The sequence below is a fragment of the Oncorhynchus masou genome, chromosome 3 (genome assembly GCF_036934945.1).
Source record: "Oncorhynchus masou masou isolate Uvic2021 chromosome 3, UVic_Omas_1.1, whole genome shotgun sequence".
NCBI lineage: Eukaryota > Metazoa > Chordata > Actinopteri > Salmoniformes > Salmonidae > Oncorhynchus > Oncorhynchus masou.
Genome location: NC_088214.1, coordinates 39,265,020 through 39,277,350, shown reverse-complemented (window position 1 = coordinate 39,277,350; position 12,331 = coordinate 39,265,020). Strand labels below are relative to the sequence as shown.

The following is a 12,331-nucleotide window of genomic DNA, read 5'->3' as shown; positions in this document are numbered from 1 at the left end:
ACAATTATATTTATAATGCATGTATTATGTATTTATTCCACCTGGATAATGAACTTTCAATAAAGCGTTTCACCTTCTCCACTGGTTGAAATGAAGTATCTCATTGAAATACTACACCTATCCTTTGTCCTCAGATTAATGCAGATGAAGGGTTAGATATGCATAGGAAGTGTAGTGTACTGTTTTGTTTCTGTATATATGAATTACAAATCAGTCTTTACTTAAATCATGATTCTAGTCTATAACATAGTTACCATGTGTAATCATTGATGGAGCAGGAGTGGTAAACACTGTTGTAGTGTATAATTGTAATGCATACATGCAGACACAGCATCATTCAAATAATGGAGTTTGATACACCTAGTATTGGATATGACTGAAAAAGAACGTCTCAGATTCATACCTGAACCGCACCTTTATTTGCCAAGGAAGAGTATATATTCAATGTGGGGATCTCATGTGTGGTAATAACTACAGTACATGTTTATAGGACTTGCATCTTTGGCACAAAGTTATTTTATTCTACTCAATCCATTGGCTTCATTAATGCCATTCATACTTGAAGTCGATACAACAACTATGATAGCTGAGGTTCATAGGTTCTGAACTTAAATTCATACCAAACATTTTAGGGTCCATACACAAGATCAGCAACATACTGTTTTGTTATTATTTTTTTTATAATTAAAAAAAAAGCATTCAGGCACCCAAGCTAACTTGCTAGCTACTTTCAGACACAAATGAGAGAACAGCCCACTGAACATTACTTACCCTACCAGAGCTGGTTAGGCTTTATGTTATCTAGCACATTGGTGACTGTCATTGTCTGTTCGTAAATTCGGAGCGTTTTGGCTCTTGGAGCATTCAAGAGCTCACTGGACCCTCTGGCCGAGGAGTTAGGGTAGATCCGAGCGTTCTGACCTCACAATGCCAGTCAAGCACCCAAGCTAACTGGCTAACATTGTCTAGCTTACTCGCTACTTTGACACATAATGGGAGAACACCCCACTCTGGCCATTTTACTCGCCCTAGCAGAGCTGGTTAGGCAGTTTTCATGTTATCCAGAGCATTGGTGATGAACTGTGCTGCTGGCAACAATTATTTGCCGACATTTACTGACACCAGCCATATTCAACGGTAGTTGAGCGTTCGTAAATTCATCAGTTATTCTGCGCTCTGGCACACTCAGATGTGTTTTTTGTTATGAAATTTAGCTAGCTAGCTACGTAAACAATGAACCATAATCCCAACTCATGAAGTTACTACCCTGCATGAATCTGCAGGTTGCTAAGAAACTAGGTTCAATGTTAGCTAGCTAACATTAGGCTATAATTAGTCAAGCAAACGGATCTGAGATACAAATAAGATCATACACGTAACTTTAGCTAGCGAGCCAGCCCGCTGACGTTAGCTTGCTTACACTACAATTGAACTTGACATTAGGCTTATTCAGTTTTGCTACATGGTGCAATAAAAAAAAGCAGCGTTTCAGAGGATTACCTAGACATAATGACCAGTCCAACCTACTCATTATCTCAACCAATCATGGCTAGCGGGAAGGTTGCTGTATTTTTCTGTAGCTAAATCAACTAGGCTCTTAATTTTAACAGTTGTATTTATAGATGGCATACATGTTTGTTATTAAGGCACACGAAAGTTCACATGTTCGAGAAGGCATTTCTGCCCAAAAACAAGTCAGCATCCCGGAGTCGCCTCTTCACTGTTTACGTTGAGACTGGTGTTTTGTGGGTACTATTTAATGAAGCTGCCATTTGAGGACTTGAGGCGTCTGTTTCTCACTCTAATGTACTTGTCCTCTTGCTCAGTTGTGCACCGGGGCCTCCCACCCGTTCTAATCTGGTTATAGCCAGTTTGCACTGTTCTGTGAAGGGAGTAGTACACAGCGTTGTACGAGATCTTCAGTTTCTTGGCAATTTCTCTCATGGAATAGCCTTCATTTCTCAGAACAAGAATAGACTGACGAGTATCTGGAGCATCTGCATTTGTGAGTTCGATTACAGGCTCAATGGCCAGAAGCAAGCTACTTTCTTCTGAAACTCAACTCGTCTTAAGGTCAGTTTTATTGCTTCTTTAATCAGGACAACAGTTTTCAGCTGTGCGAACATAATTCCAATGTTTTTCTAATGATCTTGGATTAGCTAACACAACATGCTATTGGAGAACAGGAGTGATGGTTGCTGATAATGGGCCTCTGTACGCCTATGTAGATATTATATAAAATATTTGCCATTTCCAGCTACAGTAGTCATTTACAGCATTAACAATGTCTATACTGTATTTCTGATCAATTTTGTTATTTTTTGCGATGCATTAACATAACGCAACGGACATAAATACCACTAGAAACTTTTCCTATTCATGAAAATCGCAAATGAAATGAAATATATTCAAACTCAAGCTTAGCCTTTTGTTAACAACACTGTCATCTCAGATTTACAAAATATGCTTTACAGCCAACGCTAGACAAGCATTTGTGTAAGTTTATCATGTCATAATGTTCTGCTAGGCTCTGCTGGCAGCAGGCAACATTTTCACAAAAATAAGAAAAGCAACCAAATTAAATAATTTACCTTTGAAGAACTTCAGATGCTTTCACTCAGGAGACTCCCAGTTAATGTTCCTTTTTTCCCAAAATATAATTTTTGTAGGCAAAATAGCTCCCGTTTCTTCATCATGCATGGCTGAGAAATCGACCGGAAAATGCTACAACTATAACGGCAAACTTTTTTCAAAAATTGCTCCAGAATATCGACAAACACGGCAAACGTTGTTTAGGATCCATCCTCAAGGTGTTTTTAACATATATATTCGATAATATATCCGTCGAGGCAATTGGTTTCTCATAAGAAGCGATTGGAAAAATGGCTACCTCAGTATTTTACACAAGGTTTTCTGCGGGAGACACCTATATATATGCTATATATGGTCCGTTACAGCCATTCTTCAATGGAAATGCGTAAAAAGACGTCACAATGCTGTAGACACCTTGGGGAATACGTGGGAAATGTAAGCTCATTCGTAGCTCATTCACAGCCATGTAAGTAGTCATTGGCATGAGGCAGTTTAGAAAAATGCGTTACTTTCTGGTTGGATTTTTATCTGGGTTTCGCCTGTAACATCAGTTCTGTGGCACTCACAGAAAATAACTTTGCAGTTTTGGAAACGTCAGTGTTTTCTTACCAAAACTGTCAATTATATGCATAGTCGAGCATCTATTCGTGACAAAATATCTTGTTTAAAACGGGAATGAATCCAAGAGGTTAATGGACAAAAAAATGGATTTTAAGAAAACGAGGACATTTCTAAGTAACCCCAAACTTTTGAAGTGTGTGTGTGAAAAGCATTCCAAGTGAACCTGGTTGAGAGAATGCCAAGGGTGTGCAAAGCTGTCAAGGCAAAGGGTAGCTACTTTGAAGAATATAAAATATGTTTTGATTTTGTTTATTTTTTTAAATTTGACCTTTATTTTACTAGGCAAGTCAGTTAAGAACAAATTCTTATTTTCAATGACGGCCTAGGAACAGTGGGTTGACTGCCTGTTCAGGGGCAGAACGACAGATTTGTACCTTGTCAGCTCGGGGATTTGAACTTGCAACCTTTTGGTTACTAGTCCAACGCTCTAACCACTAGGCTACCCTGCCTCCCCATTAACGCATGTTTGGTTACTACATGATTCCATATGTGTAATTTCATAGTTTTGATGTCTTCACTATTGTTTTACAATGTAGAAAATGGTAAAAATAAATAAACTCTTGAATGATGTGTGTGTCTAGATATATACACACACACCCACACACCAGACTCTGACATTGCTTCTCCTAATATTTATATATTTCTTTATTCCGTTATTTTACTTTTGGATTGTTGTGTATTGCTAGATATTACTGCACTGTTAGAGCTAGTAACACAGGTTTTTTGCTACACCTGCAATAACATCTGCTAAATATGTGAATGTGACCAGTCAAATTTGATTTTCAAATTTTGCTTTAGATTTCAAGCAGATTTAAGTCAAATCTGCAGCTTGGCCACTCAGGAACTCCATTGTAGATTTGGCCTTTTGTTGTAGGTTATCGTCCTGCTAAACGGTGAATTCCTTTCCCAGTTTCTGGTGTAAAGCAGACTGTTTATTTTATCCTGAAAAAATCCCCAGTATTTGCCAATATCAAGCATACCAATACCATGATGCAGCCACCACCATACTTGAAAATAAGGAAGCAGATACTCAGTGATATGTTCGATTTGTTAAAGCTGCAATATCTAACTTTTGGGTGATATAAATGTAAGTTATTGATCTGTAATTATCATTGATCGAAAAGATCTACCGATTCTTAGAATTGCTGTGTGTACCATTTCTTTGCTTCCCCTTAAGTTTTGTTTTTGCATCTTTTAATTTAGTTTTTTACACCAGTTCAAACAATGCAATATTTTTGCTTGTTGAAAAGATATTTCACAGCAGTTTAGATAGTACAATGATTCTCTACACTGGATTGTTTTGTCACACAAACTGAAATTAGGCTAACTATTAGAATTTTAGCAAACCAGAAATGGTTGAGGGATTTCTGCATATTGCACCTTTAAGCCAATTTTTACTTCTGAACTAATTTAGGATAGCCTAAACAAAAGGGTCTGAATACTTATTTAATGACTATTTAGTTATGAATTCTTAATCTTGTTACTTTGACAGAGTATTTTGTGTGGATTGTTGACAAACCTATTTGATTCCCCTTTTGTAACAATATAATGTGAAGAAATCCATAAATACTTTGTCAAGGCACTGTACATGTACTAATACATACTTGTCTTCGCTCATGTTCACATGTGAGATTCCCCTGCAGTGCATTAACCAGACAGACATCGTCCAACTTCCAAAAAATTAAACCCAGCTCAATTCGGTCTTGTGTAGCAAAATTTGAAGTTGTGTTTTTTACATTGGGTGAAAGTAGACTCGGAGCTAGAAAATGGAATATCATACAATACAGTTGAGTAACAATGCGAAAGTAATACTGCTTTGAAAGTTGCCAAACTTGTAACCCCACTTTTGAGAACCTACTGGAGAGCTTTGTCTACACCCATTCAGCATCACACCCTCTCAGGCCTTAGCCCCACCCATCTCTTTAAGGATTCATATGTGAGGCCATGTACTAAACAACCAAAGATTTCAGGCCTAAATGCTGGTTTATACTACATCTATCAACAATTGTCGCAGTGACATGAACATTCTATTGTCGTCCGACATCAAACTTGTCATTAAGTTTAAACACACAAACTACAGGCTGCATGACATCAGCAGCCTGGTGGTCCAAAATAGCATAACTTATGTATTTTAGAACTTGGATGAGGATTTTAGGATTTGGACACTCTCGTTGGCCTAACGTTATTTCCTCATTTGACTTTGGTGCAGGTCATGTTCTTCACATTACCGTCTCTGGTCAACACACACTATATCAAATCAAATCTGAGCTTATTTGTCACATGCACAGGATACAGAAGGTTCAGTGAAATGGTTACCTAACAGTACGCTTTAACTTGAAATGAAAATGACTTTCTGACAAAATTATAAGCGTTTTGAAATCAGAAATTGTAGCTAGCTAGATTATTTTACCTGTATATATGGATGGACGCGTCTCCCCTCTGTCATGGATACCATGGTTCCTTTAGTTTGAAGATGTAATCTGGAGCAGGTGTTTTATACAACAGCCTTCTGTGTTCTCTTTTCGACTCCCTTTTCATATTTGCAATCAAACGGCAGAATTTTGTTAATCTCTTTAGCTATCATTCTCTAATTCCACCGGGCATTCCACTGATTTCAGGGAGAGACACTTTTGCAGTTCTACTACGTGATATCTTTCAAAAAAGCAGCATTAAAAAGGCTTGCCGACACATACTGACCAGCTCATCTTATAGACAGAAGTGCGCTTACACGGCAGACCAATCCGAACTCATCTCTCGGCATGTCCAGCCCACCCATTATCTCAGCCAATCATGGCTAGCGGAAATATTCCTGTCTTTTTCCGTGGTTAAAACTAGGCTCGTAACTTAACAATTGTATTCGTATTTACAGAAGGCATGCAAGTTTGTTATTAAGACACATGAAAGTTAACATGTTCCAGAAGGCATTTCTGCCAAAAAATGCATTTTGAATAAAAACAAAGTTTACATTCAAATGCCTCCTGTGAAGTAGTGATGCGCGACATATGCCTAGTTTCTTGAAACGAGTCACATGTTATTTCCAAATTGAGCAAAATTACAAGAAAAACTATGAAAAAAAGTAAGTTAATTGTCGATTCGTTTTATAGTTTGTACATTGTCACATATTTGGGTATGTGTCTTCAGCTCCTACCTTATACATTGACATTGAAAAACGTTAACTGAAGCATCAAGCTAGAGTTTCTGCATCATTTGCCCAATTCCAGCCATATAGCAATTGCTGTGTCCTTTTTTGTAGCTCAAGATTTGCCCTCGTCTAGCATAAGTTGCTATGACCTGAAGGTTCTTCATCTGCTCTGTGTGTTTTAGTGTAGTCTCTTTGTAATGTTTATCACCATAATTTGGAGCACGACTTAGACCTGGAGGTGCAATGGCTGCTTGATGGCATCCTAGGCCTGTGAGCCTATAACAATGATACTATATAATGTTTGGACTCAGTTTAACTTAACATCCATGGTAGCATAATTTACTATTGTATGCCCCTGTTCCCCTTTGTCACTTACAGCAGATTTCTTTATTTAACCTTTTAACTTGGCAAGTCAGTTAAGAACAAATTCTTATTTACAATGACGGCCTACACCGGGCCAATTGTGCGCCGCCCTATGGAACTCCCAATCACGGCCTGTTGTGATACAGCCTGGAATCGAACCAGTGCAGTGTCTTATACCTCTGCGCCACTCAGAAGCCTAAGGATAGGTATAAGCCAGTATGGCAAAAAAACAACTTAATCTGTAAGAAGGACGCGTGCAACTCCTATCATATTGCTTATACCTATATCATTCTTTCAAATCTACATGAAGTGCATGGATAAGGCAAGGGGTTGTTTCTGGACTGGGCCATAGTCACTTTACCTGCTAGTTGATGACTCTTTGCTGCCATCCAGAGATCAAATCAAGCCATTACGTTGTTTCTACCATATTGTCATCTATTGAATTGTTTGCACATTTCTGCCTCCAGTTTAAAACATTGATCGCTGTTAAATGGTCCTGTTTCTTGCTCATAAGGTTTACAGTCTGTATTTAATTGAAATCATACAGATGAACTGTTGATCATGCATCTTATCATACATTGCATTGTCCGTTCCTGTTGGCTGAGCCAGTGGTAGCGACAGTGAAGTAATTTTGTCATAAACATACATAGCCTGGTCAGAAATTGTTATGGCAGGTGTGTCATGCCATGTTTTAATGACCCATTGTGAGAAAAAACTTGCCCATTCGTTTAAAGAAACCTTTGTTATGAGTCTGCTCAGACAACACTCTTGGGTGTTTATTCAATGTTTTGTCTAGAATTTAATCTAGTAGTTAAAAAGTGACTTGATGTTCTGTCTAGAGCTCAACAACTCTATTCAATTTCTTGTAACCTCTACATTGTCTAAGGTTAATAACGGTACAATCAATAATGGTTCTGGAGAGCCTATGGGTTAGCCAGTATTTATTATTGCCTTGTTCTGACCTTGTTAATTAAGTAGACTAATTGCTTAAAGTTAAATCGGTGTTGTCCGAGTGCTCAACGTACAGTGCATTTGGAAAGTATTCTGACCCCTTCACTTTTTTTTACACATTTTGGAACAGCCTTATTCTAAAATGGATTTGAATGTCCCTCATCAATCTGCACACAAAACCCCATAATGACAAAACATAAACAGGTTTTTGAATTTTTTGCAATTTTATAAAACAATGAAACTTATCACATTTACATAAGTATTCAGACTCTTTACTCAGTACTTTGTTGAAGCACCTTTGGCAGCAATTTCAGCCTCAAGTCTTCTTGGGTATGATGCTACAAGCTTGGCACACCTGTATTTGGGGAGTTTCTCCCATTCTTCTCTGCAGATCCTCTCAAGCTCTCAGGTTAGATAGCTATTTTCGGGTTCAAGTCCGGGCTCTGGCTGGGCCTCTCAATGACATTCAGAAACCTGTCCCGAAGCCACTCCTGCATTCTTGGCTGTCTGCTTAGGGTCGTTGTCCTGTTGGAAGGTGGACCTTCGCCGCATTCTGAAGGTCCACCTTCAATGACCTCTGTACTTTAAACTGTTCATCTTTGCATAAATCCTGACTAGTCTCCCAGTCCCTGCTGCTGAAAAACATCCCCACAGCATGCTTCACCGTAAGGATGGTATTGCTCAGGTGATGAGTGGTGCATGTTTCCTCCAGACATGATGCTTGGCTTTCAGGCCAGCAAGTTACATTTTGGTTTCATCAGACCACAAAATCTTGTTTCTCATGGTCTGAGAAGTCTTTTAGGTGCTTTTGGCAAACTTCCAAGTGGGCTGTGATGTGGCTTCTGTCTGGCCACTCTACAAGAGATGGTTGTCCTTCTGGAAGGATCTCCCATCTCTGGAGCTCTTGGTCACCTCCCTGACAATCCCTTCTCCCCCAATTCCTCAGTTTGGCCGGGCAGCCAGCTCTAGGAAAAGTGTTGGTGGTTCCTCATTTCTTCCATTTAAGAATCATTGAGGCCACTGTGTTCTTTAGGATGCTTCCCCAGATCTGTGGCTCGACACATTCCTGTTTCGGAGCTCTACAGACAATTCCTTCGAAAATCAAATTCAAGTTTATTTGTCACGTGTGCTGAATACAACAGGTGTAGACCTTACAGTGAAATGCTTACTTACAGGCTCTAACCAATAGTGAAAAAAAGGTGTTAGGTGAACAATAGGTAAGTAAAGAAATAAAACAACAGTAAAAAGACAGGCTATATACAGTAGCGAGGCTACATACAGACACCGGTTGGTCAGGCTGATTGAGGTAGTATGTACATATGATATGGTTAAAGTGACTATGCTTATTTGATGTACAGAGAGTAGTAGTAGCGTGAGGGGGTGGTGGGTGGCGGATGGCGGGACACACTGCAGAAAGCCCGGTTAGCCAATGTGCGGGAGCACTGGTTGATCGGCCAAATTGAGGTAGTATGTACATGAATGTATAGTTAGTGACTATGCATATATGATAAACAGAGTAGCAGCAGCAGTGTAAAAAGAGGGGTTGGGGGGCACACAATGCAAATAGTCCGGGTAGCCATTTGATTACCTGTTCAAGAGTCTTATGGCTTAGGGGTAAAAAACTCCTAGACTTGGCACTCTGGTACTGCTTGCCATGCGGTAGAAGAGAGAACAGTCTATTACTGGGGTGGCTGGGGTCTTTGACAATTTTTAGGGCCTTCCTCTGACACCGCCTGATGTAGAGTTCCTGGATGGCAGGGAGCTTAGCCCCAGTGATGTACTGGGCCGTACGCACTATCCTCTGTAGTGTCTTGCGGTCAGAGACCGAGCAATTGCCGTACCAGGCAGTGATGCAACCAATCAGGATGCTCTCGATGTTGCAGCTGTAGAACCTTTTGAGGATTTGAGGACCCATGCCAAATCTTTATAGTTTCCTGAGGGGGAATAGGCTTTGTCATGCCATCTTCATGACTGTCTTGGTATGTTTGGACCATTCTAGTTTGTTGTTGATGTGGACACCATTACAGCCCCATCGATGAGAATGGGGGTGTGCTCGCTCCACCTTTGGAGCTCCGGTGTTGAGGAACAGCGTGGAAGATATGTTGCTACCTACCCTCACCAACTGGGGGCGGCCCGTCAGGAAGTCCAGGATCCAGTTGCAGAGGGAGATGTTTAGTCCCAGGATCCTTAGCTTAGTGATGAGCTTTGAGTTTACTATGGTGTTTAACGTTGAGCTGTCGTCAATGAATAGCATTCTTACATAAGTGTTTCTTTTGTCCAGGTGGGAAAGGGCAGTGTGGAGTGCAATAGAGATTGCATCATCTGTGGATCTTTTTTTGGGCAGTATGCAAATTGGAGTGGGTCTAGGGTTTCTGGGATAATGGTGTTGTGAGCCATTACCAACCTTTCAAAGCACTTCCTGGCTACGGACTTGAGTACTACGGGTCTGTAGTCATTTAGGCAGGTAGCCTTAGTGTTCTTGGTGGTCTGCTTGAAACGTGTTCGTATTACATGTTGAAAATGTCAGTGAAGACACCTGCCAGTTGGTCAGCACATGCCCGGAGCACATATCCTGGTAATCCGTCTGGCCCCGCAGTCTTGTTTATGTTGACCTGTTTAAATATCTTACTCACGTCGGCTATGGAGAGCTGAATCACACAGTACTCCGGAACAGCTGATGCTCTCATGCATGCCTCAGTGTTGCTTGCCTCGAAGCGAGCATAGAAGTGATTAAGCTCGTCTGGTAGGCTCGTGTCACTGGGCAGCTCGCGGCTGTGCTTCCCTTTGGAGTCTGTAATAGTTTGCAAGCCCTGCCACAAGAGTGTCGGAGCCGGTGTAGTGTGATTCAATCTTAGCCCTGTATTGACACTGTCTTTTTGATGGTTCGTCACATGGGTTAGCAGGATTTCTTGTAAGCTTCCGGGTTAGAGTTTTTGTTCTGACATGCGCTGTCAACTGTTGGACCTTTTATATAGACGTGTGTGCTTTCCAAATCATGTCCAATCAATTTAATTTACCACATGTGTACTCCCAAGTTGTAGAAAAATCTCAAGGATGATGGAAAAAGGACGCACCTGAGCAATTTGGAGTCTCATAGCAAAGGGTCTGAATACTTATATATATATATATATATTTTTAATTGATCCTTTATTTAACTAGACAAGTCAGTTTAAGAAGAAATTCTTATTTTACAATGACTACTTACCCTGGCCAAGCCTTCCCCTAACCCGGACGTCGCTGGGCCAATTGTGCAACGCTCTAGGGGACTTCTGATCACGGCCAGTTGTGATACAGCCCGGGATCAAACCAAGGTCTATAGTGATGCCTTTAGCGTTGTGATGCAGTGCCTTAAGACCGCTGGTTTTTAGTACATTAGCAAAAATGTCTAAATCTGTTTTCGCTTTGTCATTATGGGGTATTGTGTGCAGACTGAGGGGAAAACGCTATTTAATCTGTTGTAGAATAAGGCTGTAACAAAGTGGGAAAGTGAAGGTGTCTGAATACTTTCCAAATGCACTGTATGAATCAGTTGCTAGATATTGGCAGTCCACTACAAGAAACTGCAGACACAGTAGCTCTCCATGACACTGCTATGCTAGGTGCTCTGTGTACGCAGACAACCCATCATATTATTTCCCTTACTTAACCTTTTCTTACCTTCTCTTCTATGTCTTCTACTTTCTTTCTCCTCACATCTCCTCATTTCACTCTGCAGTTTATTTTTATGTATTGCCCCCCCACCCTTCTCTTTCCATCCCCTCTTGCTTTCTCTTTTGTCCTTTTATTGTACTGTATGGTAACCCTTTGAGTGCCGTGCCCCTACTTCCCTCTGTAGGTAGCTTCTCTGGAATGCATCTTTGATGGGCCGTCCACATTAGGGCAGCAGGAGCTCCCACCCTCATTGGCCCCCGCCCCATACTCCCAAAGCCACGAGGCGTCCCTCCTTCCCACCTGCTCCTCCTCAACCTCCTACCACACAAGCCAGGCGCCATTCCAGGTAACCCACCTTCTCCCAGCTTCACCCTTAGATGCTCCGCTGACTTTTGAGGTAGGGCTATGAGTTGCGTTTGGCATTGAGCTAATTCGCTTTTTATTAGTGTGGCTGATTTTTTTTTTTTACCCCAATCATTTTGTCTTTTGACTGAGACAAAGTTGCCGATCACCAACATCGAGAGGCTGTTTATGTGTTGCAACGCAAGATGGCTGACTCCATACTGTGAATGAGCTTCCCAGACCAACATCTGTACACCTTTGCTTTAAGTAGAGCATGGCTGTTCTCCTATTAAGATACATTTTCAGATAAAATGGCAAACAATTCTCTTTGTACTGAAGCTGAGCCATCATGCTCATGCCATATAATCTTCTGGGCTTTACTAATGCCTGCGCAGGCATGCACATGGTTTTGTGACCTCAGTCTTTTCCTGTCGGATTAATTGATTGACATGTTTCATTGTCTCAATTGTCAAAAGATAGCGCATGGTGTGAAAATAGAATGGATCCTCCCGACCCTGACGAAAACAGCTGCCTATTTTGGCTATGTTCACCCCACATTTGCTGACACTTGAACATTTATTTGAGAAATAATACTTTATTAGTCCATGTGAGATGGAAATTCTTCTGATCTTCCCCTTAGAATGAGCTTTTCAGACGGTTGCAATTTAG

At 40.6% G+C, this 12,331-nt stretch overlaps 1 protein-coding gene across 24 annotated transcripts in view; it reads left to right on the top strand.

The window, feature by feature from the left end:
• The window catches only part of LOC135516325 (discs large homolog 1-like protein), a 200,974-nt gene that overhangs the window by 51,135 nt on the left and 137,508 nt on the right, over nucleotides 1-12,331 (top strand). For 13 of the 24 annotated variants that reach the window (XM_064940526.1, XM_064940584.1, XM_064940619.1 and 10 more), the window contains exon 5: nucleotides 11,505-11,666. The exons of the other annotated variants lie outside the window; for them this stretch is intronic. In XM_064940526.1, coding sequence (XP_064796598.1) covers nucleotides 11,505-11,666 — 162 coding nt within the window. The remainder of the gene's footprint in view (nucleotides 1-11,504; nucleotides 11,667-12,331) is intronic. 24 annotated transcript variants of the gene reach the window in all.